This window comes from Saccostrea cucullata, unplaced genomic scaffold (genome assembly GCF_032062105.1).
Source record: "Saccostrea cucullata isolate Sc308-1 unplaced genomic scaffold, CSIRO_AGI_Scuc_v1 ctg894, whole genome shotgun sequence".
Lineage (NCBI taxonomy): Eukaryota > Metazoa > Mollusca > Bivalvia > Ostreida > Ostreidae > Saccostrea > Saccostrea cuccullata.
This window is the reverse complement of record NW_026921034.1, coordinates 1-27,647: the sequence shown is the minus strand read 5'-3', so window position 1 is coordinate 27,647 and position 27,647 is coordinate 1. Positions and strand designations below refer to the sequence as shown.

Genomic DNA, 27,647 nt, shown 5'->3' with positions numbered 1-27,647 from the left:
GAAAACGATTCTAACATTATCTTGGATTTCCGAGATTAATAAAAGTGTCAAACAGTCAACAACCAATGACAAAATAGTTTAAAGAAAGTGATATTAGTCTTTAGTATTAAACATTTATGATTATATTGGCAAACTACCATTGTTTGTTTCATAAAGAATCATTGTAATTTTAGACATGCCTGTTAAAATATATCTTTTATGATGAATAAATAAATATAAAAGCAGGATTAAGAGTTTCTCCACGCTCATTGAACTAACTACACGTTAAACTGCAAATTATGTGTGTGGTTTTGAAAATTAAATTTTGTGCCTCTTGATCATTCAACAAATATATGTTAGAACGTATTCAATTGCCATATAAAACATCGGAGATGTAAAAGTTGGCCTGGTTTACGAATTCAATTCTGAAGTGAAATACACCTCGGCAATCACTAGTGTGCGCGGTTACAAGTGACAAGTGATGCGTTAAATGGTAGGATATCTATTTAAGATGGAAATTATCACCGTATAATCCATTCCATATACCAGCATGAAAACTCTGAAGAGAAAAAACATCATGATTTAGAGAATAATTTGTCTATTTCTTTTTAAGTATTACCATTACAGTGCTATTTAACAATATGACTGAAACAATTAATATTCGTTATTGTTGGATAATTTACACAGTTTTCTTTTGGAATTTAATCAGCATTTTAAAAACTGGTAAGACTATATTATCTGTTATATTCAACTAAATCTTTCTTACTATGCATTTACTGTCAGTGTACCTAATTAATTTTTGTTAAAAACTGTATTAAGTTACTATCAGATATAGGTATAAAATAGAAAAAAGAGAAAAGTTGTCAAAGTTCAGAAAGTGTCAATTTGAAAAGGTGTGTGATCGACAAACAGGTGTTCATTTTTGTAGTATACATCAACCCAAAAATGTGTAACTCTATCTATACGACCATTTGACCGGTCGTGAGCTTTTGTCATAGTTAACACCTTGTGGTATGAACAAAACAAAAAAAAAACTTTCCTTATGCCGTTGACAGTCAGTCTTTTTTTTCAAATGTGTGATTTTTACTATAATTAAAGCTAAAAGTAACATATCTACTTTGAAATTTATCCTGATCTTTCATTTTGTAAACTTAGAATGAAATTGTCGATATATACGATCAGACAACTATATGTTTAGGTTAGGAATAAAAACTTATTGAGGAAGGAAAACTTGAAAAATAAAAGTAAATCATCAAATTGAACTTTCCGCCGAAACATGACTGAAATATTGCCGTCTCGGCGTTAAACAATAATCAAACAATAAATCAAATAAACTTTGTAACAATAAGACTCAACTTTGGTAATTGCATCTAAATTATTTCCTGTTACCCTAAATAAGGCTTTATCAGTGCATCAAGCGTAATTCTGAAGATACAAAATGAAATTCAATCTAGTCGGAGTCAAAATTCAAAAAAACGTTATAAATAGAGTGTATACAAAGAGATTTCACATAAATTACATATTATCACTTGCCATTATCTGCACTAGATCTAGTAAAAGAAGGGCATTTTATCCCTAGATCAGCCATAAAATATTCTGACATTATGTCGGTCACAAATACATATTAAGAGCAATTTTGGGGAGAAGTGTTGTCAAAATTACTTGCTCCTTTATCTATCGTTGTAAAATTGTTCTAAGACGTGTGTATTTTTTAAAACAAATATTAGAGAATTTTCATATTTACTTCGTTTTATGTTGCATATGTCAGTTTTCGTAATTTTTTCTTTCATAATAATTATATCTACTCTCGGCAAATTTTATTCACGAATGTGAAAAGATAGAAGCAATAAATCAGCGAGTTTAATGGTTTTCAATATTCATAAATGAAAATAAAGATATAATGAATTCAAATGACAAAAATACTTTTAACATTCTAATTTGTAGAAATATGTTATTTTGTTCAAGCTTGAATATGTTATTTAAAACCAATTACGTTACAATGTTAATTCCAAAAGCATATATGCATGAATGTATCCCCCCGACAAAACAGATACATGCATGTAAGTGATATTGGAAATAAAAAAAATTGTTCCCCTCTAGATCATAATCTCATAAAAACTTCTCATATCTCTTAAAAACTCTATCGTGTGAAAGTGCACTATATATAGAAACAATGCAATTATTTAGGAGAACACATCAATATTTTTATTTTACTTTCAATGTTGTATGTGTTGCAGTCCAGTCATGTAATTTCCCCACGAAGTGGAAAGATAATGTCTTCAGAGATTCTACAAGTGCGACAGTAAAAGAGAACATCCATTTCTATAGCTCTACTGTAGTATGGCAAACAAATATATTCGGAACGAATATAGCCATTTGGAATTGCCACGATAGCAGTAGTCAAGAAATAGTAATGATAGGGTGAGTATATAGTGCATCATATCGCATTGTGTGTGTTAAAACTTTGAATTATACTATGTGTTATACTAATTTCTAAATTGATACTTGATATATGTTTTTAAAATACCAAAAACCCTTTTTTAAAGTAGTGTTTCCATTTTGTAGTTTTATAGTTATAGATGTTATAGTTGTTTTCTGAATTATTGTCTTAAATTGCGTATATTGCAAAAAATATTTTTTATTCTAATATTGTGAAATAGGATTTAGGAATCAATTATAACTTTATAAGGGAGCAAATTATTTCGTTTATCTTTTGCAGTTATTTGAAAATATCATTATTATTTATACATGTTTTGCATTTATAACAAATTTAATGACCCTGTTCTTAAGGCATATCCTACATGTCAAAATTAAAGTAATGCAACGTTAAAATTATTTTGTTGACAAAGACAAAGGGTCTTAAACGCAAATTTACAACAAATTTTATAGAATTTGATTCACATTTTAAAGTTAGTTATGGAAGTTGCCAATCAAAAAACTAATGTTAATTTCTTTTTCAGAACTAATACTGTGACGCACAACTCACAAACATACTATGCCTACCAATGCTTGCTATATACGGAAACAAGCAACGCGACATTTTACTACTTCCCAGTAAAAAGTAAGTACTGGTTAATGACTAGCTGTATACATCACTTTTGCTCGCGTTACACTTCAGCATTTTTTTTTATCTTGATTGTATTAATTATATTTCATAATTTTTTTTTAGTAAATTGACTATTGTATTCCATTTAATTAACTATTTTCTCAAGCTATTATTGATTAAATTTATTTCAAGGATCTCAACAACGACAATGACCATTTGATTTTCTTTATTTTAATATTTTTTCCATTCAAGAAGTATATTTACATGTAGTTCAAACCACGGTTTTTGAAAGGACCGTCTTGATTCTTCTATTTTATCTCACAGATATCACTGACGGCAATAGGGTGCTTTTATCCACAAACCCAAGCCTGACAGTGTGTGATGTTTGTTCTTCAATTGAACCTGAACTACATATTATGTCATTACAGTGTAAGTCAATTTCTCCGAAGGATTTGGCTAATTACGGTGATCTTCATTCAAACCAAACAGTCTTTTGATAAAGCCTTTAGAAAAGTCACAAATACAGGTTCATAACCTACACACTCGTTGGCAATTTTACATATTATATTTTTTACCTTACAGCCGTACTTCGATAAAGAGCATCTTATACCTTGCGATGTTGATATTTTTTTTTTAGTTTGAAATAACCCAAAAAGTAGCTATTATGATTGCAAATTGCAAGGAATCTTCTTTTCTATGAAAGTATTCGAAAAGAAATGAATTATTTAAATCTTTTATTCTGTACTTGTTCAGCCGATGGTAATTGTAACTGCACACCATCCTGTTCAGAATTGACGACAACAGGTTCATGTTCACAATCAATAGACCTGTCTCAAGTTCAGTGTGCATCAGCATTAACCACAGTAACAACAGGACAACAAGGAGGCACAACAGCCTCAGATAAAAAACAACAGACAGGGACGGTGTTTACCGTGGAAGTGATTGTTATTTTGTGTGCTAGTCTTTTTGTGTTGTGTTTGATCCTTGTAACTTCAACTGTTGCCATAGTTATATATAACAGAAACGAACAACTGAAGAGAAGATTATCAAAGATACGAAAAGTAAGACCCGTAGAACACGTTTAGTGGTCTTTTTGGTGTGGGTGTTTTGACTATGTGTAATTTTGTGAAGGGAATAATAAAATGTGCTATACATAAACCATTCTGTTGTACCTTATCTTGAAAAGAATATAGAAGAACAAAAAATGGATGAAAATAAATACATGTATTAATTTCTAGCACCATTATATGAGGCGTGTTATCATGGGCCCAAACAGAATTGATCAAAATAGAAAAAAAATAACAATAGGTAGTTTTGATCACCATTTTGTTCGTTTCTTATTGTCAGTAGTGCAGTAAAATGGTCTACTTTTTCAACAATGGTATCGCTTTCGTTTATAATTGAACTCTTCTGATACCTGCTTGTTATATAACAACGATATCACTTTCATTATGCATTTGAAGTATTTAATACATGCATGAAGACCCCGTGAGGTACAGCTATCAGGTGTTACGCATTAGTGGTATCAATTACATCCCAATTGTTTCTTGATTTATGCATAATGAATATATTCTATTTACGTTGCAAAACAGAGTTTTAAAGTTGTCAAAACAAAATCAGACTCGTGATTTAGCAAAATTCATTTTCCCGCTTGTAAAAAATTAAAACCTCCTCGTTATATAACCTGATTATAATGCAAATTGAAAACAGACGACCACACAAAGCGCGCAAACGTATGGATCTGTTTTGGCTCCGAACAGTTCATTCATAAAAGACTCCAGTATCATCAGATGAAAGATAACTGGAGGGTAAAAACGGTCTTTAGCAGTGTATATATTAATAGGCAAATAAGGTGTTATCAATGAGGAGGATTACAAAGCCATAACTGTCTCTTGATTTATAGATTATCTGCTCTTTAATAATCATTTTAGCGCGATGTTTAAGCTTAGAATAGATTAGTGTTAGCCTTGTTTAATACAAATGTTAGTGGTAAGCGCCACATTGACGACGGACTTCCGGTTCTCGCCTTGAATGAATTAGTGAGTAACAGGACGTGGTGTTGGCTATACTAAATAATCGTATGCTAATTAACTGGGAGTCTTCACATTAGCATTTTGTGTACTTTACATTTAATAAATAAAACTTTTAAGTGCAACGTTGTCCTAGAAGGAAGATGCTTTCTTGCCTGCTCTTGCCTGACTCATGAAGATAATTTAGTAGGTAGGCAGGACATTTTTTTAATTATATACACTTGCAAGTATATAATAGAACTAGGAAAATTTAAAATGAATAAAAAAGTTATTAGGGCCTTTCACTTATTTGGGCAAGAGAAAAAAAAGAGGTTTATCAAGAAGTCGGCTTACATGTACATTGCAATAGCAATGTAGAAACTCACACAATAAAATTTCTTTAAAAATGTAAACTCCACCACTACAATAAATTCAACATTTCTACATGAGAAGAACTGGTTGATTTTTTTACCTTTTGAGGAGATATGACAATTTTTTAAACTTTGCATTTTTAAAAATGGTGTTACAAGTTTATAGATAGGTTTCCAGGCAATCATTACTCATGTCTCATAAAAGTATGGTTTGGATAATGAGTTAATGTTTTCCATAAATAGATGAAGCATATGGAGATAACGAACAGAATTCAAGATCAAAGTCCATAAAACAATACAAAACAGGAGCAAATCAAACACGGACCTGCAAAACATCAGAGGTGGGATCAGGTGCAATAGAGGAGTAAGCATCCCCTGCCGACCGGTAACCCGCGCCGTGTGTTCTTTGTCACGATCGGGAAATAAAGGAAAAGTCCGTCGTCAATTCAGTATATACATAATAGATTAACAATTAGTATGAAAGCGTCAGTTAGCATTTCACTCAGTTATAAATTGTGATTGATCGAATCAACTGAGAGATATAAACTCCGTTTGCAGGCGATGAAGGTATATTGTTGTATAAATAAGGGAAGTTGACGATTGTAAGTTTAAAGTCATCACGTTTATCATAGAGCTTGGTTGTAAGATTACCATTAATGTCTTTTTCAAGTAAAATATTAAGTAAAACATCCAAAAATACATGGTGTCATAACTATATTTGATCACAATTGTCGAAAAGATTCCATATATTCTCAATTATAACGACATCTCGATTACCTGTAATACCACGCAACATTCTTGTCATGTTTTTAAAGAATACAAAAATTAATAAAACTCAGTTTACATGCCACAAATTGTCCACCCTATCAATGCAAATTATAAAGGTGTATCAACCCCGAAGAGGAATTCCATAATTGGACCTCACATCTTTGATATGAAATTAACCAATATTTGACAGGAGATTATATGTTAGCTTTAAGCAAGAAAGGAAATCCGATAGTAGTATTTGACGCCACGGATGTGACATCCTAACGAGTCAATAAAAGAACGATCAGTTACTGACATGGCATGCAGAAACTTTTTTATATACTATAATGGAATTTTTAAAGAAAAAAAACCAGATCTTGGCCGTCAAAGTTGGTTTTCATTTTTCAAAATTTTGCATTGTAATATCAGTTTGAACTCTTTTGAAAATAACATTGGCAGCTATTATTGAACTAGCATTTTAAACATTTTTTGCACTCTTTGTGTATTAGAGTTAGGACTTCCTTTGTGTATTAGAACAAGCACGTTTACAAAATTTCTTAAGTTAAAAATAAAAAGAATACAAAATCAATGTGTGGACAGCTATTTCAATATCTTTACTCTCTTTCTTACATCAATTCAATATTCATTTTGTTGAAATCATCATACATTAGTAAAAAGTCATGAATACATTAAACAATTAACATGCATTAAATTATCTGATTTCACTAAATGCAGGCATGTGTACTAACAGATACAATGTATGTTTGTTAATTATACGAAGGCATTTAAGAAAACGTTGCATACTCTTCTAGTAATTTTTACTTGGAAGATTAAAAATATCAATGAAGGGTTTTTCTTCAACTCATAAACTTAAATATATATTTACATTGATCATAATAAAGACAATTAAGGAAAAAAAAGAGTTCAATAAAAGGTTATCAAGAGAGGAATACAAGTTCTTCTCTAAGAATATGTGGCCTTGAGTATCTCCAATTCAGTATGTAGTGTACATGTATGAGTACATGACTAATTCTTAGTTTTGATAGAATTGCTTTTTTTTTTTAGAACTATTGGTAATTATAGGTCGTTTTGCGATTCATTTTCATTCAAATTTATTTTATAACTACAAAAATAAATATAACAATATTTGATTTCGAAATATTCTTTTATTGTACACAAAAGCGATTATCGATACACTGTAATGATCCTCTAAATTACATCTTTTTGTTCGATGTGATATGTCCAATGAACTTAAGACAGTATCTGTATTAGAGTAAGAACTCTTTTCTTTGCTAAGACATTTGAGACACCAGTATTTTATCCTCATTAAATACAGACATGACTAATAGGTCATTATAACTATTCTCTGACTCTGCATATTTCATTTCATTAAAATCTAAATATATTATGTTTATAATTAAAAAAATAGATGTATTCAACCCATCTCTTCTAGAACAGAAATATACCAGTGTTTTTAAATTGTTTTATTTGTATTTTAGAAAATAATTTGAGAAAACACTGTGATAATTTGTAGTTTGCAATCCAAACTTCAGAACCATAAATTAAGATTGGAAAATCAATATTAATAAAAAATTAAGTACTATCTCAATAAAAAAAAATAAATCTCATTCCTATATAGAGCTCTTTCTTACAGTGGTTCTGTTGAAAAATTCATTTTCCCATTAGATCAAAAAAGAGGTCCCATATAATTATAGCTATCTCTATTTTGAAAACTATATTTTTGCCCAGTGGTGCTATCTTAATTGATGAAATTTTAGAAGTGTTTAAGCTTTTTGATAATTGGAGGACGCAGGGAAATTTTGCCAAAAAATAAAATAAAAGTTATGGCAGAGATGAATCTTTCACGTGCGTTCGCGGGACGACGGATGCCAGAGTAATGCTATAAAAGAAAAGATAAATCACTTTAAATGCTGCTGAAGTTATTGAAAGAAAAATGAATGCCAAAAGTTTTGAAAAGTACGGGGTAGACAAAATACGATTCAATAATCAGTATTCAATGGCTAGTACAACAACCATTGAATTTATGAAATGCTGACCTTATTCGAGGTTGTTTAAATCTTTGTTACAACTTAACTAATTTGGCAATAGCCTGCATTGGTTTAAGAATAAATCGTACTCGGAACATGCTCTTGAGTATTGAATAAGCTGGGAGATATAAACATAAGCATGTGATATTTTGATGTAACGACATAAATAAGGGAAAATGACACGGGAAAAGTTAATTTCATCTCGTTTATTATAAAGTTTAGTCATTAGCTAGCCCTTATCGTCAGTAGAAGGTAAAAATCTAATAAGTGAGAGAAATTGACGATTAAAAAGTTGAATCTTAACGTAAATCATAAGGTTTTGTGTTAAGTAACATTTACCATTCACGCCTTTTTTAAATTAAAATGTCCAAATAAGAAACATGTGCCAGACTCTGTGGTATATTTATTTTTTCAAAATCACTGGGATATATCGTGTTGACAAATGCATGGAAGGATATATTGTTAATTGATTTTACGTCATCGATGTTTCTTAGTGTCGAGTTGAAGGTCACAGCAAGTGTTTTCGCAAGCTCATGTATAAGAAGCTCGACTTTTTTTTCTTTTTGAAACCTTTTGTGCGAAAATATGCTGGAATCAACATAAAAAACTTGCTGCGTTTCTATACATGTATTATCAGCTCTACGTTCGCTTTATTACAAAGTCTATATGATTTGAGTGAAAAATTCTCAAATAGGACGTTATACATTATACAATCACTCAATCAACTTGTCGATATTAATCAAGAAAAAAAAAATAATTCTATGATTCAGAGCATGTTTCAACACCTCAACCTTGAAATGATCGTTGAGAATATAATAAGACCTTATATAAAAAAAAGTACTACTAGTATATAGTTTCCAAAACATATAGGAGATATATATTTTATTTGTGAAGGTTTTGGTTTAAATTTATATTGATTATGGATAAAAAACAAAAACATTTCTTTCATAAATCAGCAATATTTTTATAGATTTACATTCAAAGAGATTTCCGAATTTTTTTTTTGAATCTTTTTTAATGGGATTGGGTAGTTGGCAAAGCCTATAATTTTTAGCCCTCTACCTAAGTAATCCGTGTTTACTGGGTAAAGTTGGAGATTTTTGTAAGATTTTGTCCAAATGAGAAATATAAGCAAAATTTTCTATAGAATGATATAGAAAACATTTATTTAGACACCAAAGAAATTAGTTTTCCATTTTTTTCAGGGATTTATTATTTATATCATTTCTATTCAAAATCAGTCAAAAATATAATTAGTATATTAATCCAGGCATAATATTTTTGTTTGTGTTATGTATCCTTAGACATGTTGATGAAAAGTTACTCAGCAAATTCTTTTTATTGTGTTTTATAAATGATTCTCAACTAAGCATTGAACATAAAATTATTCTTGTTTTTGCATATTAAGTCAGATCATCAAGTACAGAAGATAAAAAATTAAACCAGTGCATACAAATATGATATTTTCTTACTGAATGACATTTTTGTTCAGAATTTAAATTATATTATTAAGGGTAGGTTTAAACATTGAATGTTTTTAATGTGTTAATTTTTTTGTATCCTTGAAAAATATCTCATTTGTTTTTGGAAAATGTACTTTGATCCCAAAAAGCGCAACAAAGCAGTTATAAGCGATTTACGTCAAAACATGCATTTTGAGTTGTGATGTCTTTATAATTATCTGAATACTATCTGCATTATTTGTTGGAAAATCAAATTCAATGAGTTCGTCCGATACGAAAAAATATGAAATTGTAGGAGTAAATAATTTTAATCTGATACCAGAGGGGTCTTATACTGTTGAAGTACAGTTAGCAATGTTTAAATATTTGCAGAGTTAATGGTGAAATAAAAATAAGGTTTATCGTAGCACATTCTGCGAGAAAGAAACTTCTGTTTATACGGCCTCTTCTGAAGGACCAGTCTCTATGTCATGCAGAAGGATTCAAACCCACAACGTACATGTAAGAATCAACTCCGTATTATACGATTTCAGTGCAATCGCTACCCACTGGGCCACACAAGCGTTAAGGTTTTTTGATGATTTCAAATCAATTTTAAACCTTACTCGTTAATGCAAAAAATATTTTAAAACATCAATTGTTTTTTTTAAATATTCTATTGTAATTTATTAATAAGTTGGAATCTTGACTAATTTACATTAATACTTATTAACACAAAAAACAGTATTCATTATATTTGTGCAATAAAGCTTCGAAAAGCGAATACAACGCTAAAGAAGAACAAAATCGTCGTTAGGTTTGTGTTTTCCCCCAAGAATTTGAAAGAAAGTTAAATCAGTTTAAAAAAAAAAAACCATTCCAGTGAGTGAAAGTTTTGCCAAATTTTGGAGTAGCAATCTTTGTTTTTTATGTGCAGGTGCCCACATCTGAGACTATCAACAAAATTTACGACATTTTGATTATCTTTTCATTGCGTTTTTATTCAATAAATACATGAGATATGTTAACCACTCACATGGTGTTGCTGCGATAAAAAAAGAAATTTGCAAGTGTGCAGTAAACAGATAAATTATATCCCTCGCAGGGGAGATGGGCGTGTCCATCTGTCCGTCTGTCTCGCATGTCGGTCTGCCTGTCCGGTACGCTTTGTGCACCTATGTCTTATCGGCAACTCCTCTCATACTACTGAAATGAATTTAATTTCACTTATACATAATGTCAATGTGCAATTCCAATTTTAGTTTTCGATCTTATTCATTTCGGGTCTCCCATAGCACAACATAGACTTTGCTTTTACAATCGTATGGGAGGGAGGGGTATCATTTCGTGAGCTCAGTGCTCACAGAACATAAAGCTTGATTTGTCTTATTATCAGCTGAGTTTTGATATGCAATGGTACATGCATGTATGCTTTTCTAATAATTTTTGTCGTTGTCTATTGTTGACAGTCCAAATGAATAGTTCCAACGTCCAACGCCGATTTAAAAGACAATAAGGACCCCTTTGCTAATGGATATTCAAGTTTGTTCAAAGGAAGGGTCTATCGCCTAGGCCTTCTTATAAAAGGAAATCAGAAAAATTGGTAAAAATTTGACAAAACGAGGTTTTATCAAATCTTGGTCTCAGAAGAAAGAATGGGTCCATAGTAATATATAGAAAGATATAACTTTCTGGGAGAAATATCTTAAAAATACTTTAGTACTTTGATCTACGGATTGCATTATCCTCCATGTCCCACTGGTGAAATTTTACACGGTATGCACGTCATCTGATTTAGTTGCGCCAGAATTTTATATCTTTGTTTGTCGCTTACGCCCGTTGTGGTGGAAGTTCTTTTTGGTACAAGATGCGGATTTGTATTTAGGATTATAAAACCCCATGACAAGTGCCTAGTAAGGAACATTTACATAATTATGTACTACCTAGAACGTCAGGGTGGTTCAACCTAGTCGTAGAGTTTCAAACCTGATTGCACTGACCAAGTTGATAAAAAATAGGGTGCAAATGTTCTTTCGTAAAATATTTTGTACTTTTTTGTTGTTTAATGTCCCTCAAGAATTTTCACTCATTTGGAGACGACCAAACTTCGTTAGAAGGCTACAAAATTGAACTTTTACTCGGCACCTAAGGCCAATTAGCATGTATATTATTTTCCAGCCCGTTATCTCAATTTGAAATTTGCTCAACGTGACCAAAATACATGTATTACACAAGAATACGGCACTTACATATGTATTTATAAATGTGGCATAACGAATTTGATGTTATATATATTAATATGAAACTGAAACTGAAACCGAAAATAAAGTAAACACTAAAGTTGATTGATTCATTGTTTATTGTTTAACGTCCCTCTCGAGAATTTTTCACTCATACGGAGACGCCACCATGCACTTGCCAATGGAGAGCTCCATATTTTGTCCTATACTCGGCACTCAAGGCCATTGAGCAGGGAGGGATCTTTTTCGTGTCAGCACCTACTGCAACACAGGACCTCGTTTTAGGACCAAGGTCTCCACGTCCTACAGTGAGATTGTAATCCCGGATGATGGATCAACTCCTTACTTTTGGCGACTCTATGGCAGATGTTTTAACCACTGTGCTACGCGGGCGACTAACAATAAAGTTGAAAAATGACTTAAATGACCATTGAAACAAAACAAAAGGGGAGCAGAGCAGACAAGGGTCATTAAAACACAAGAGGTGTTATCAGGTACCAGGGAATAGTAAGAATTACCTGTCGACCTGTAGGGTAAATGGAAATATTCGCTGATATTAAAGAGTGAAAATTTTGACTTATATGTAGCAATTACTTTGACGCTAGTTTTTGTAGTGCAGTGTTTTGATTTTCCTAAAAGAGGCAACATATGAATTGTGCATTGATAATGCGTCTTCGAAATATATTAATATGAGTTGAAGGCCTCTACAAGAAGGATATGGAAAAAATTAACAGCATTCAATATCAAAGTCCATAAATCAATAAAAAATAGGAGCAGAGCAAACACGGACCTCCGAAACATCAGAGGTGGGATTAGGTGCCATTGAGGAGTGAGCATCCCCTGTTGACCGGTCACGCCCGCCGTGTGCTCCTTGTCATGATTGGGATTTGATGGGAAAATCCGTCGTCAATTCAATGTATAAATAATGGACTAACAATAACAATGAAAAATGCCAGTCAGCATTTGTCTCAAAATGAATTGTATTTGCTGACAATGTCATTGTATCAATCATAGAATTTACGAAATAATGACTTTAAACGAGACTGTTGATATTCTTGTTTCATCAACTTGCGTGTTAATAATTTACCTCATTTTAGAAATTGTTCATACGTAGAGCATGCTCTTGCGTATCGAATCAACTGGGATATATACACTCTGTATGCAGGTGATGAAGGTATATTGCTGCATAATTAAGGGAAGTTGACGATAGAAAAGTGAAAGTCATCACTTTTATATTATAGCTCGGTTGTAAGATTACCATAAACGTCTTTTTCAAGTAAAATATCCAAGTATGAGATGTGTCAGACCGGTGGTATCTTTTATCTCAAGCTCACCAGGATGTATCGTATTGACGTAGGAATAGAAATTACCATTGTTAATTGACAATAGGTCGTCGATAAATCTAAATGTCGAGTTGAAGGTCACAGCAAGTGTTTTCTTCTTTTCACGCATTAGATTTTGCACAAATTCTGCTTCATATGAATATAAAAATAGGTCTGCTAATAACGCAATTGGTACACATGGGAATTCCAATAGATTGTTTGAATACCCGGTCTCCAAAAACCACATAGATATTGTCAATCAGAAATTCAAGCATCTCTTTGATGTCAACTTCAGAGTAATTGTGTGTACAATCAGAATGTGTTTTAACCAAATAATTTTGCAAATGACCACTGACCAGGTAAGTAAATTTACGAGTTCCATTTTTATTGAAAAAGCAGCTGGCAATGATATCAAAAAGCCTGGACTTTAATTTATCGTGGGGAATGGTTGTGTATAAAGTTGAAAAGTCGTAAGTTTTTGGCTGTTGATTTTCGTAAATTCTTGTGATTTCAAATTGTCCAAAAGTTTTTAGAAATTTTTTAGTATCCACATCTGATTCACACCACTTCTTGAATATATTGTTGCTCAGTACTCTTGAAGTTTTTCATTCACAACTGTCAATATCTTAGTGAGGAGTAACGAAAGAGGCTTGGTTGAACATTTACTGGAACCATCAAGTAGTTTTGTTCTCTTGTATAAGGTTTTCAACTGTGCTTTATATTTATACTAAAATGTGTCTACTAAAGACAAAGTGCAATTTGACGCATGGGAATTCCAACAGACTTTTCAACTGAAAAAGTTGATCTCAAAAAACTAAAAAGATGCAATCAACCAAATTTTGAATTTTGAAGAATTTGAGTATACAAACGTATGCTTTTTAGCGAAATAATTTTGGGAATATCTGCCCGCTTCATGCAAATTAGTTTTGTAGATATCAACATGCAAACAAATTGTGATGAAATTCGAGTTTCTAATTCTTTTTTAATATCGTATTTGAACCTTAGTTATATTACTGACTGCCACAATTACATGTATATTAAATCATACTTGTAATCAAAGCAAATCAAATCATGTGGAAATAATGCATGTTACTAATTTTTGGAAATATATTAGATACTAATGTAGACAGGCGACTTTTATCAATGTTAATATGCAAGATAATAATGTTAATACGTGAGTTAATATTTCCGTATGTCTGTTGACAGGCAACTTATTTACTTCCATGTTGACATAAATTTCTTGTTTATATGTAAAAATATAAGTTGCACGTTGACATAAATAAGTGTAAGCCAATGACGACTCTTTTGTCGATTTCCAAAGTTTATTAAATTAATCCAGTTTACAATTTTCCGTGATCATATAGTTTTAGAAATATTCGTTCCTGAAATATGATCAGAAAAGACCAATACACTTTTTATATAGATATTCAAAGGGTCCGTCCAAAATATAAAGAGTTGAAGACCGAACTCCAAATAAATAAATAAACAAAATGTCCAAAAGAATGATTCCCAAAGATAGAATAAGTGAGAGTTGATAATTTAGTAAAACCGTGAATAAGAACGGGAATGAAAAAAATACTTTTGCTGACCAAAACAGGGTATTTTGTGCTCAGTGGGTATCCATGATTATATAAAAATACATTTCATTGGCTAATTCACCATCACCAACCACCTACGCTTTGTCTGTAGGTCTGTCCGTTGACCTATGAACCCCAACATGGCACCACCCTCAAATGTAGGTAAATACATGTTACTAATATTTATGGGATTTCAATCTCTGCACCACAGGAGTTCTTTAAGCTCTTTTACTTACTTACTTCAAAGTTCCCAATTTTATTGCTCTTAGTCAAAACTATTAATAATACCATTGTATTTCCGTTCAAATTTTATTACTTACTATCGATGGGCTTGATTGGTCTATTCGGATCAATTTCATTACAAAATAATCTACCAAATTATAGTGCATTTGAACAACAACAGATTCCAATTTGTTTTGACAAAATGATAATTGTTTACAAAATAAAAGTCCTTTTTCCAGTTATAAAGTCACCGAATCTGCGTCACTAATAATATACATTCTGACTTAATAAACCTTTATATCAATTTATTTTAACTGCTAAAAACTAAAACTGATTATGTTATTGATATTGTGTAAGTTTAAAATGTTCACACAATATGTCTGTGCTAAACCCTATAGGTTTACATTCGTCCCCACACACTAAGAAATTTCCCTGACCAGTGGAAATTTCTCCATACAAACATAATTTTAAACTTAGTCACAGTTTATTTCGTTCACAAGGTAAGAAGTAATCCCGTGACACTGTTCACTTTTTATTAAACAAAATCCACAGTCTTCGAAGATAATTTAGTCACGATTGTTTATTGTTAATTGCATACGGTAGTCGCACAGCATAGGAAATTCGCGGACGTCTTCTTCTTGTTTCCGAAATAAAGTCCAATATATACGATTACATTGATTATATAGGTCCATTATATGTGTCCAATATATGTTCACCTAACAACTCTGTGTGGATATATGGTTTTACTACTGTTCACTACTGGCGCCTTCACTACTCCTCGCTAAACTTGTTCGCTTTGGAATCAATGTTCTCATTCTACACTTAGGTATAGGTCAAAATTTAGTTATATTCCACACTAATATAAGTAACATAGGTCACAGTGTTACTTTTGAAGTTCACGCAGCGGATGCAGTCCTGGTGATTTAGTAGATGACGGAGTGCAATTATCACCACTCCAGACGGTAGCATCGTCCTTCAAATTAGAAGCCATCAGTGTATCCCGTACTTTTAATTTTTAAATTTGAGTCCAAAAGTTAAGTCCGAATAGATAGGTTTCATTCTCCAACGGCAAAATTTGTAATTGACTTACTAATTGTTGGTACATCCGTTCAAAAGTACAACACAAATCAGTAATATCATTAGTCTCCAACGTTTTCTTCATCTGTAAGCATCTCCAAATGACTGCTATCACCTGTCGTATTCCTCATTTCCACGACTTCTTGTGATATCCACAGTCGGTATACTCAAAAACATAAACACGGTACTATCCTTTTCACAATCGCATCCTCACAGCGAATTTAACTCAGGATCAGTACAAACACTTATGACGGCCCATTAACACTGGGTCAGACGTAATCACCGTCCTTGGTATCAGACCAACGTCATATTTTAAAATAAATGCCTCAAATTTAGTCCACGATAAATTCCAACGTATTGTTTGATTCAGTGTTGCACTTTTCTCGAGATTTCAAAACTTCAAAATAAGTCTAGTCAATTTTCAAATTCACTGTTTAAAAAATGTGACAATAAATCTGACGTGAACTTCATGACCATTTTCTCTTGCCTGTCAGTTACAAGATATTGCTTAATTATTTCTCTTTTCTTTTATTAACAACATTGATTAGAAGCGAACTACCATCATTACATATGTACAATATGATTAAATACTTTCACTGTGCTTTAAAATTCAATTTCATCATACTGAATTTTTTTTTTATTTTCCCAACATTATTTACCTTTTATTCTTGGTAATAAGGAATCAACACTACGTGATAAAAAGTTTTACTTTAAAAAAAAATCAAATATTCCCTACATATTTCAAAACTATTGCCAAATAAGTTATAAACATAATTTAAAAGAAACCAAAAGTTATAAGCCAAAAATATTTCCAAAAAAATCAAATTAAAAAAATCAAAACATGGTCAGGCTACAGATACTTCTGGGTCAGAAATTTACGTCCTACCTTGCCACATATTCCCTCGCCTTGGTAGTAAGTAGCGAATTGACATGGTAATATTTTTCCATTCCTGGTTCCCAGCATTAATTTAATTCACAGTCCTTTTTCAGTCTTGATGACAAATGTTAAAATTGATTATCAGTACTTCGCAAATCCTGGTCACGGCACCAAATTGACTTGTACGATGTAAGCCAATGACGACTCTTTTGTCGATTTCCAAAGTTTATTAAATTAATCCAATTTACAATTTTCCGTGATCATATAGTTTTAGAAATATTCGTTCCTGAAATATGATCAGAAAAGACCAATACACTTTTTATACAGATATTCAAAGGGTCCGTCCAAAATATAAAGAGTTTAAGACCGAACTCCAAATAAATAAATAAACAAAATGTCCAAAAGAATGATTCCCAAAGATAGAATAAGTGAGAGTTGATAATTTAGGAATAAAACCGGGAATAAGAACGGGAATGAAAACGGGAATACTTTTTTCTGACCAAAACAGGGTATTTTGTGCTCAGTGGGTATCCATGATCCCGGATATAAAAATACATTTCATTGGCTAATTCACCATCACCAACCACCTACGCTTTGTCCGTAGGTCTGTCCGTTGACCTATGAACCCCAACATAGCACCACCCTCAAATGTAGGTAAATACATGTTACTTATATTTATGGGCTCAGTCTCCATCTCTGCACCACAGGAGTTCTAGCCTTAAGTTCTTTTACTTACTTACTTCAAAGTTCCCAATTTTATTGCTCTTAGTCAAAACTCTTAATAATACCATTGTATTTCCGTTCAAATTTTATTACTTACTATCGATGGGCTTGATTGGTCTATTCGGATCAATTTCATTACAAAATGATCTACCAAATTATAGTGCATTTGAACAACAACAGAATCCAATTTGTTTTGACAAAATGATAATTGTTTACAAAATAAAAGTCCTTTTTCCAATCATAAAGTCACCGAATCTGCGTCACTAATAATATACATTCTGACTTAATAAACCTTTATATCAATTTATTTTAACTGCTAAAAACTAAAACTGATTATGTTATTGATATTGTCTAAGTTTAAAATGTTCACACAATATGTCTGTGCTAAACCCTATAGGTTTACATAAGTCCCATGTTGAAATTAATATATTTCATGTTGAAATATTCATCTTGGATGTTACCGTAAGTAAGTTGTATGTCAACATGATTGTGTTGCTTGTTAACATAAATAATCTTGCATGTTAACATAGATACGTCACATGTCAGGACAATTCTGTTGCATTTAGCTATTTTGTTGTTTAACAGCGATAGTAAGTATACAAAATTTTAAATTAGATTCCCTAAAAATATTGGATTGTAATTCAACATAACTATTACTCATAAATGAAAAAGTATCTTTCATATTGACATATCTTTCTCACATGTTAAGATAATTACTTTTGCATGTATGCCACCATAGAAATGACCAAAATCAAGAAATATATAATTACGCATATCATTTTATTGAAAAAGTAAATGTCTTTTTTAATGATGTCAATAAGACTGAAATTTATGGTTTAGATTGATTGCACAAAGCTTTGAAAAGTTCTTCTTTGAAACAAAATAAATTTTTGTAAATCAATTATTCTCTGTCATTAGCATGTCATTCGAATATTATCCACTGAATGCATTGTAGATGAACAAAGGAATAGTTTAGTATATCTTCCAGCCGGAGAACGAAGTCCAGTTTTCTCTGGCATAAGCTGCCAGGTACCCAGAAGCAAATCGACCCTGTCTCCCTTCTTCAGACGAACAAAAATCGTGTTCGAACCGCTACTCCAAACACTCTGTGAAGTGTGTGAATTGTTAAATGCTGTAAATCCTTTGTAATGACCATTAACTCTCAGGTAAGGGTGGGCTGTTTTACGTGGATATGTCAGTGTGGACCAGGTGAAGGCATATGTTCCACCAGAAGGTGCTATAAATGTGCCTGTTGCCTTGTTGTATGCATTGCCTTCATTTAAAAGAACTTCATCAAAGATCCATGTTTCGTGTAGTTTGTAACTTTTAGCTTTAGACTGATAAGCTGAAAACGCAACATGGTCTGAAACAAATAAGTAAAATCAACAGATAAATGTTTATCATTTTCTTAGCAGAGATTCGATTCTCTGGTCTGTACAACTTCTAAATGAATAATAACTTTAAAAAAAAGATGTTTTCAATCCGCAAATTTATCACAATCTTCCTCGATACTTATGTTTTTCATTCATCTTTCACACAATTATAAAAATACTACATGTAATGTGTATCACTGAAGATTATTATGGTTTTAGGACAAGATTATCTTCCAAATAGAAATAAAAAAGAGAACATAGTGCATTAGTATTTTTTGACTATATTATAATCTGAGCCCCCCTTTTTAGTTCTCTTTGATAATATCAACGCAATCTTTAGAAATCAGGGTTTCAAACCATCTCACGAGTTCGATCACTGTTCATAACCTATTCTTTTCATTCGTTTACATTTTTATCTCGGTTGACATGATATAAGAACATATTTTTGTTGATTAACTCCTGAAAATATTTAATCGCTACTTAAGTAGAAGTACTAGTTTTCTACGAAAGCCCAGAAGGCTCATTCGAGATTCGAGTTTCGGAATACGAGATTCGAAATTCGAGATTCAAAATTCGAGTTTCGAGATTCAAGATCCAGACTAACCAATCAAAAGCGGGTTCAACATTTGATTACTCCCCTTTATTATGTTTTTACTATCAAGAAATCGTTTAATATAATTATTACAAATGGGTCATTTGATTAGGGACTGTAAGCTCGTAAACGAGAGCGCGCGAGATTTGAATACTTCCGGTGACAAACAAAATGGTGATATGCTTTGCGTTTGGATGTAGTCACCGAAGTGGTGCGAATAATTGTAGTTTTTATCGGTTTCCCACAGATGCAAAGAAAAGGACATTATGGGGAAGATTGTGCAGGTCAGTTTTATGCATTTTTAAAATTTAATAAGCCTGTATTAAACGGAATATCCGTCTGCAGCACATGACTTACAGTTTGCATGCGCCCCGATTACCAAGCTCTATTCCTAGAGTTGAGTAGTGACACTTAATGATAAGTTTATGATTTTTATTCTTTCACATTAAAGTATATACCCGTATCTGCACTGTACAAATGTCTGCAGAGAACTATCATACTATAGGTTGTACATGCCAACACAAATATTAATCCGAGATTCCTCAGACTGACTGTGACGTGATTACGATTAACTGATTAACAGATTAATATCAAAACAGTCAAAATACTGAAGCAAATCACAGAGATACTGATGTGTACATGAAAATTAAGTCAATAAGCACCTATATATATAGAGTAACATATATTGAAATAAGATGAGATTTATCAAAAAATCAGGGTCCTGTGGGCATTAACATGTGCATGTATATAAATAATTAATCCACTTCTGTTCAAGGCAGAGTATACAACAAGCATATTAACAACATGCATGTTTTGATGTATATACCTGTATATTTCTACTCTAAAACTATACATTTATACAAACAATCCTTTGATTTATTTAGAAGAGCTGATCGACAGCCAGAGAATCAAAATGACAGAGTATGTTCTTGCCATTTTAAGGAGGGAAGAAAGGAAGGAGACCCTGTCTACTTTCCTTGGAATGATAAAAAGTATATGGACTATCAGGATCCCGAAAAGTCAGAGAGGTGAGAGAGAACTTATATGGACATGTAATAAATTTTATTCCAGTCACAAATTATAAATATTTTTTTTATTTCATATAGTTTAAATTAGAGCATGAACCTTTTTGGACAAAAACATGTTACCGGTAAATGTAATGCATTTATTGAATATTTATTATTTATAGGAAAAGGAGAAAAACATGTTTGTCCCCGCCCTGTGACGTCGATAAAACAAGTCAGTCCTTATCCTTTGAGAGAGAGCAGACAGAAGATGCAGTAGATTTTGATGATGTACAACATGTAATATTATATCAATAACCTTTTTAGAAGTGTTTTTAAAATACACATGTATATAATTAAAATACTTGACTGTAATAAAAAATGAGATTATAAATGTACATGTATATATTTTAAGGTTGAAGTAGAACACAGTTATACAGTCTCCTGCTCTCGAAACTGTTCCAAAGAAATGCAGCGGCTCTCATCAGAGATAAAAAAGTTGGAAGAAGAGTTGCGTGCAATAAAAGTCAACATGGATAAAAGAAAACCCATGACTGTAGCAGAAATTAAGGACAATGAAGAAAAGGTAACATTGTTGATGAGGTAAAATGAAATTAAGGTACTGGGTATTTAAAAAAAAATTAGAGTACTTTTATTGTGAAATTTATGACAATTCTTTTCTTTACAGATGCTGCTTTATACTTCAGTACAATACGATGTCTTTGAAGTGCTTGTAAAACTACTTGGTCGATTCAGTTTAAATTACTTTCTTGGTTGGACACCATCCCTTAAACTTGAAGATCAACTTTTGATTGTTTTCATGAAGCTTAAACTAAACCTTAGAGACATTGACTTAGCTCACAGGTATATACTGGTAGTTAATCTTTTATCTGAATAAATCAAAATCACAGTTTTCTGATCATGCAATTTATGACATTTCTTTTTTTTTCAAAGATTTTTTTTTTTGATTCGGGGAAATATATTTTGATAACATGATATATTTTGATTTGCCTTATTCAACAGGTTTTGTGTAAGCAGGCCAACAATTTCTAATATTTTCCACTCACTGGTTCATGCCCTTCATGAAATGCTGTACAAGGGGGTTGTTGATACATGTTTTCCTAGTCAACTAAAATGTAAAGGTTTGTATGTTGTGTTATAGTATGCAAATGATTGATGTAATTGTATATACTTCACCACTCAATTTTTCTCTTCCATATCCTCCATCTTAAACTACTTGTGCACACATTATTTAATATAAAAAATAAAACTGTTCGCTGACTTGAGCAGAATGTTGTGGCTTAAATATAAGAATATTTATAATATAATATAATATAATATGATATGATATAAGAATATTTATAATACAACTGAGATGAAGAGAATAATACATGCGTTTGTCAGTTGAGCTGTAAATTATCACGATTATAGCATGAAATTAATGTTCCCCCCATTTTTCATTTAGGCTCCATGCCAAAGGCATTTGCAGAATTCTCTTCTGCAAGGGCATCTATGGATGCCATTGAGACAACACAGGATATACCTGGACACCTTGACACACAGGCCATGGCATACAGTTCATATAAGAGCCGTCACACAGTCAAAGCAGTCACTTGTGTTGCACCAAATGGTGCAATCACTTACTGCTCTCCTTTATATCCGGGATCAACATCTGATGTTGCAATTGTGCGTCACAGCAAAATTCTTGAGAAGTTTAAGCCCGGGGACCTGATATTAGCCGACAAGGGATTTACAATCCACGATCAGTTACCACAAGGTGTGTGTTTGAATATTCCAGCATTTTTATCTTCAAGAGGGCAGTTTACGAAGAAAGAAGCAGAATTGTGTTATAAAATAGCCAGAGCAAGAATTCACGTGGAGAGAGCTAATGAGAGAATTAAAAACTTTGAAATACTTCGCCACATACCAGCAACCTACAGGCCATTATCAACAAAGATATTTCAACTGTGTTCTGCATTAGTCAATTTGCAAGCTCCTCTTTTGAAAGAAATTTCATAGTACATTATATATTTATAATGTAATGATAATTTTGATTCAACTTCAGTATTGTTCATGGATGTAGAATGATGTACACAGTCATAGTCTATCATATTGATTTTTGCAAATCTTACAATGAGACCTCTAACATACTGTCTTAAAATTCTGTAGATTTAGCATGTACAAAATTTGGCAGATAATTTTTCAACATGTTTGTTGTAGATCTGATTCAATGCATTTCTGTATGTGTATATTCATAGATATCTGCAGTTCTGCACAACTATGTTCTTGATTTAGTAGTGGCTACATAATGCCAAAAGACTTAAATTGAAGACATACTAGAAGTAATACATTTACAATATATACTTGTGCATATAATAAATAATTGAAAAACAATCTACACAGTGAGTAAAATTTTATTTCTACATTGAGAAAATTATATTGTATAATATACTAAGCCCAATTTCAACACAGGTTACTTGGCATTTACCCTCAGGAAAAATTTTAAAGACAAGTACTGTTGAACAGAAATCATTGTTTACATTGGTAGGGTCAATACATGTAGAGTTCAATTTATCATACTCTATTAAAACTTTATTAATGTTAGGATTGATTACAAATCAAATAGTGCATTGCATATTTTCATTCATTTAATTTTAAATCTTCATTCATTCACAGTAATTTTAAATCCTGGGACAGATTACTCAATCTTTTTATAAAAATATAACTTATTCAGAAGTCTTTAGTGTGAAGTGTCAATAGGGTTCTTCACCTTTGATTGCTCTTGATTATTGCAGATATTATTTCAACACATTAATTTTTGATTAATTCAGGAATGAAAGTATTAAAATAAAATTCTATCAATTGTGCAATGTTTTTTGTCCATCCAGAGTCCTTGACAATCCGGATAACTTTGCAGTCCTTAGTAGTCCAAACAATCAGGTCACAGCAGGTCTTGTTGCATAAATGTAGTTGGCCTTGTATCTGGTGATAATAAGGATGGTTGGACTTGAGGTAGTAAGAGTCCTCTCTGTACTCTAAATGCAACAACACAACTTGAATTTATAAAATTTACTAAAAGAAAAACAAATTAGTAATAACTGGAATTAAAGGGGTCAGAAAACAATAGAATAGACAAAAATCATATACAGGACCAATCTTGTTATCTGGAAAAGACTTGAGTTGAGATACCAAGTTTGACTTCATATTGAAAAGACAATGAGAAACAGATGTTTCACACAGTTTAATATACCAATTTAACTCACAAAAAAAGTTAAATATATTGTTACCGTATTTGTTAAATACGCTTGATGTAAAATAAAGCCTGAAACTTGGATGTATTATACGCAACAGAAAAATTTACCAAGCGATGTTCTGAACTATGAAAACCACGTAATTTGTTACGAAAATCGGCGCGAGGATAGGTGTCAAAAATTTACAACACACTTTTTTTAAATCACACTTTAAATTTTTCTTAATGACATTCCGTACAAATGCTTTTGCAATAAGAATAGTTACGGATTTTGAAATTATGCGTCTTGCAACAAAGCAAGAGATATTGTCGAAAGTTTAACAGTTGTCATTTAATCATGCTTAAAATTATCTTACAAATTTTAACCGGAAACGAAATTGAAACATCAAAGTATTTATTTCTTTCACACAGTTTTATTATATCCACTTTTTATTAGTTTTACATATATATTTCAAGTAACTCTCAATTATTTAAACAAGAGGCCAATACATTTAACAAGTCTTTAATTGTTTGTGCACTGCCTCATATATTGTTAAATGTGCATGCAGTAAATAATCAGTGACAACTGTAAAAACATTTGGAGTCAACTACTTCAGGTAAAGGTAATTCATGACCAGCGCACGTGTGTCTTGGCTTTCACACAGTTATTTTAAACCTAAAATTAATATTTATTTTATTTCATTAAAAAATGATTTATTACTTTGTCTGGCAGATATACCAATTCCGAAGCCAAACTTAGTGCGTCTAAAAATAATATCGGTAAGTACATGCAGCCAAATTACCTTTAACTCATGTAATAAAATCAAATTTATAGAAAAAATATGAAAACAAATGTTGCACTGCCCGTCATATATTGTGAGTTAAAGAAATGTGCTGCAGAGTAGGGACACTTCACTTCAACTACTTCAGGTATAGCATTCTGAGCTTCTGGTGTCTGGAAATTAACATCACATCTTGGTGGGTGCAGGACAAGACCATCTGGAGATGCGCCTAAAACTCCAGACTCATGCAGCCAAATTCCTTTATTAAAATAAAATGCAAATTTATAGAAAAGAAAAAATAATATTGCAGTGTTTGTACTAAGTAAATAGATAGTTATCTAAGAATGTTGAATTTTCAATGACATTTTTGGTAAAAATAATTATTGAAAATGGTACCATGGTCAATGACAAATACTGCTGATTAATTTGGATGAAATAATTAACAAAAGAAATTTACCCGTTTGTTGCACAGAGGCACCAAAGTCATGTTCATATTTTTTCAATGCGTCTTCTTCATGTGTTATTCCCCAAGCAACTGCTTTGATTGATTCCAAATTGTATGAGGACATCAGACGTTTCTTGAGAGAAATTGTAATTCTGCAAAGATAAATGCTGGCATTTTAGCTTTGGTTGTTGTAAGCATCACATCATTATTAAATATAACAAATAAATGATAACTAATGCTAACTACAAGCATCATGCTCTATATGGAGTTTTTAATTTTTGTCCACATAAACTTACCGTCTTCTATTTGTACTAAGCACTGCTCCAAAATTGGATGCTGTTATCCTGTTCTTTCTGATGATTGACCACATAGGATTCTTTCTTTGACCCTTGGTTGCCAATGCTGTATTAGCTATGATATCCTCAGACAAAATCAAAGCTCGTCTTAACCATACCATTGGCGTATCAGAATGGATAAATTCTGGACTCGTCAATAGATCTTCTATGACAGGGGCAGGAGGTCCTGGCTCACATGGTTCTGGCTGAAGAATCCATTCCATAGCTAAAATACATACATAAACATCTTTTTAAAAAATATTTGCATCTACAGTTACACATTTATAAAAAGTTTCTTTTTAATAAAAAAAAAATCACAATAGTAAAATCTATATCTGTTTGTTTCAATAATACAGCATTTTCTGCATTTAATAAATTCTGTAAAAAAAACTGTCAAGACATTAATTGTACACATCATATAAACAACAAAAACTTAATACGAACTAAATATGTGACAATATTTTTTAAAAATCCAAATGCAAGTAATTTCCTTAAGGAAAATGAAATGAAGGATGAACTGAAAAAAAAAATAATAAATCAGAATACAGATTAGTAAAACATATTTCGCAAATTGGCAACATCCGGTTAAAATACCAATAAATCTGCCTAGTTTTGATAATTCTTGTTGAAAGAAACTTCTGTCGCCATCATCAAATGGTCTGCCTAGTGCACTTTAAATTCAAGAAAAATTGGTTCTTCTTTAAACACAAGTGATTAAATTATTTTTTTCTTCAATGTTTTGAACATTTTATTTCATACTTACTGATAATCAGGTTGAGATGGTGGAAATAATTCTTCCATTGTTTTAGTGTCAGTTTTCATGGCCGTCTTTGGATTTTTCAGCCATCCGCATTTCACGTCAGTTTTGCTGACACACTTGTACCTTGTAATTTGAATAACTCACAATTGATAGCATGTCAGATTTGTTTCTAAAATTTTTTCATGTTAACATGGTTAATGCATTAATCATTATGTAGCAAACACAGTCCATTCAAAATTCGATGCATTTAAATTTCATGCTATGTTTATCATCTTCTTTCAAGTCACAATTGATGAAACCTCTTTAAATCTTATAAACTCATTGAGTCAGTCTCAAATTATAATGTTGTGTACATAAAGCTTACCCATACAGCAATGCTGCTGCAACATGGTGGCAGACATATTGTCCTAAAGGACACTCACATGTTGATGAAGAAACAGCATAGCCATCGTTCAGAATTGCCTATCAATATAAAATACGGGTTATATGTGGCAATAAACCCCCATCCCACCCTACCCCCCCCCCCCCCAAACACACACAAAATTTCTTGAATTATAGCTACATACAGTCATTGATTACTAAAATTACTTGAATCAAAAGAATGGGGCTTCATTTAAAAAAATATTTGAAAAAATTCTGGAAAGCAACAAATACGAATGAGGCTACTATACAAATAAAAAAAATCACAAAAGGACAATCTCCTTACTGTTACTTTGTAAGACTTGTTCTTCATTGACGCTTGCACAACAGCATTGACAACGTTTTCCTCGTTGTCGTAGAGGAACTTCAACACATGGTTACTATACACAGCGTTCTCCGATTTTCTCATAAGCTTCGGTTTGTCTGTGGTATAGTTCGCCCAGTACTGAATTGATATCGCCATTTGTTTGTTTGTCACCGGAAGCGCTTCACCGGAAGTAACAAAAAACGAGACTTACAGCCCCTATATAATTAAAATTTCTGAAAAAAATGTCCTTAAAGCCCTGGCGTTGAATATCGGGGGGGGGGGGGGGGGGGGGGATCCTGTCCACAAGTACTTGTGGTTTTCCTAATAGAAGTAATACATAAAAATTAAGTTTAGTAGACAATACAAAAAATATATATATACTCCTGATATATTTAATCTGTTTAATGTTTAAGAAGCTATAATATAAATTGAAGTATATCTTGCTTAGCAAAAAATCCAATCTTTATTTAAATTTACTTCTTATATATATTACACTCTTTCTTGCATTGTAATTTAATCAAATGACCCATTTGTTATAATTATATTAAACGATTTCTTGTAAGTAAAAACATAATTAAGGGAAGTAATCAAATGTTGAACCCGCTTTTGATTGGTTAGTATGGATCTTGAATCTCGAAACTCGAATTTTGAATCTCGAATTTCGAATCTCGTATTTCGAAACTCGAATCTCGAATGTTGAACCCGCTTTTGATTGGTTAG

The 27,647-nt window shown here is 31.9% G+C and overlaps 4 protein-coding genes across 5 annotated transcripts; 2 read left to right on the top strand and 2 right to left on the bottom strand.

Moving 5' to 3' along the window:
• Positions 1–330: 330 nt before the first annotated feature.
• On the top strand, positions 331–4,166 carry LOC134259025 (uncharacterized). The gene is made up of 5 exons (XM_062741619.1): positions 331–702; positions 2,217–2,400; positions 2,940–3,040; positions 3,350–3,454; positions 3,779–4,166. The coding sequence occupies exons 1-5, from the start codon at positions 621–623 to the stop codon at positions 4,108–4,110; spliced, it is 804 nt and encodes a 267-aa protein (XP_062597603.1). The 5' UTR covers positions 331–620; the 3' UTR covers positions 4,111–4,166.
• A 14,428-nt stretch (positions 4,167–18,594) lies between these two features.
• Positions 18,595–19,437, bottom strand: LOC134259026 (heavy metal-binding protein HIP-like). Its single transcript, XM_062741620.1, has 2 exons — positions 19,419–19,437; positions 18,595–19,043 (listed from the first exon to the last, which is right to left on the bottom strand). Exons 1-2 carry the CDS (start codon positions 19,435–19,437, stop codon positions 18,595–18,597), a joined length of 468 nt encoding a protein of 155 aa, XP_062597604.1.
• A 318-nt stretch (positions 19,438–19,755) lies between these two features.
• On the top strand, positions 19,756–23,043 carry LOC134259027 (uncharacterized). Its single transcript, XM_062741621.1, has 7 exons — positions 19,756–19,929; positions 20,530–20,673; positions 20,835–20,949; positions 21,065–21,235; positions 21,338–21,513; positions 21,673–21,791; positions 22,115–23,043. Exons 1-7 carry the CDS (start codon positions 19,817–19,819, stop codon positions 22,666–22,668), a joined length of 1,392 nt encoding a protein of 463 aa, XP_062597605.1. The 5' UTR covers positions 19,756–19,816; the 3' UTR covers positions 22,669–23,043.
• A 2,483-nt stretch (positions 23,044–25,526) lies between these two features.
• Positions 25,527–27,158, bottom strand: LOC134259028 (uncharacterized). Of its 2 annotated transcripts, none has more exons than XM_062741622.1 (4): positions 26,907–27,158; positions 26,565–26,662; positions 26,204–26,323; positions 25,527–25,666 (listed from the first exon to the last, which is right to left on the bottom strand). In XM_062741622.1, exons 1-4 carry the CDS (start codon positions 27,081–27,083, stop codon positions 25,633–25,635), a joined length of 429 nt encoding a protein of 142 aa, XP_062597606.1. In that variant the 5' UTR covers positions 27,084–27,158; the 3' UTR covers positions 25,527–25,632. The 2 variants fall into 2 exon arrangements, with proteins under 2 accessions (XP_062597606.1, XP_062597607.1); XM_062741623.1 differs by having other exon boundaries at positions 26,913–27,158.
• Positions 27,159–27,647: the final 489 nt, after the last annotated feature.

What these genes read in the sequence shown, in the direction of transcription:
- LOC134259025 (XM_062741619.1), top strand. Translation starts at nt 621, where the DNA reads ATGACTGAAACAATTAATATTCGTTATTGTTGGATAATTTACACAGTT. An exon ending in AATCAGCATTTTAAAAACTG is followed by an intron (nt 703 to 2,216) that starts GTAAGACTATAT and finishes TATGTGTTGCAG; the next exon opens with TCCAGTCATGTAATTTCCCC. An exon ending in TTACTACTTCCCAGTAAAAA is followed by an intron (nt 3,041 to 3,349) that starts GTAAGTACTGGT and finishes TTTATCTCACAG; the next exon opens with ATATCACTGACGGCAATAGG.
- LOC134259027 (XM_062741621.1), top strand. Translation starts at nt 19,817, where the DNA reads ATGGTGATATGCTTTGCGTTTGGATGTAGTCACCGAAGTGGTGCGAAT. An exon ending in TTATGGGGAAGATTGTGCAG is followed by an intron (nt 19,930 to 20,529) that starts GTCAGTTTTATG and finishes TGATTTATTTAG; the next exon opens with AAGAGCTGATCGACAGCCAG. An exon ending in TTAAGGACAATGAAGAAAAG is followed by an intron (nt 21,236 to 21,337) that starts GTAACATTGTTG and finishes TTTTCTTTACAG; the next exon opens with ATGCTGCTTTATACTTCAGT.
- LOC134259028 (XM_062741622.1), bottom strand. Translation starts at nt 27,083, where the DNA reads ATGGCGATATCAATTCAGTACTGGGCGAACTATACCACAGACAAACCG. An exon ending in ACAAGTCTTACAAAGTAACA is followed by an intron (nt 26,663 to 26,906) that starts GTAAGGAGATTG and finishes TTATATTGATAG; the next exon opens with GCAATTCTGAACGATGGCTA. An exon ending in CCATCTCAACCTGATTATCA is followed by an intron (nt 25,667 to 26,203) that starts GTAAGTATGAAA and finishes TATGTATTTTAG; the next exon opens with CTATGGAATGGATTCTTCAG.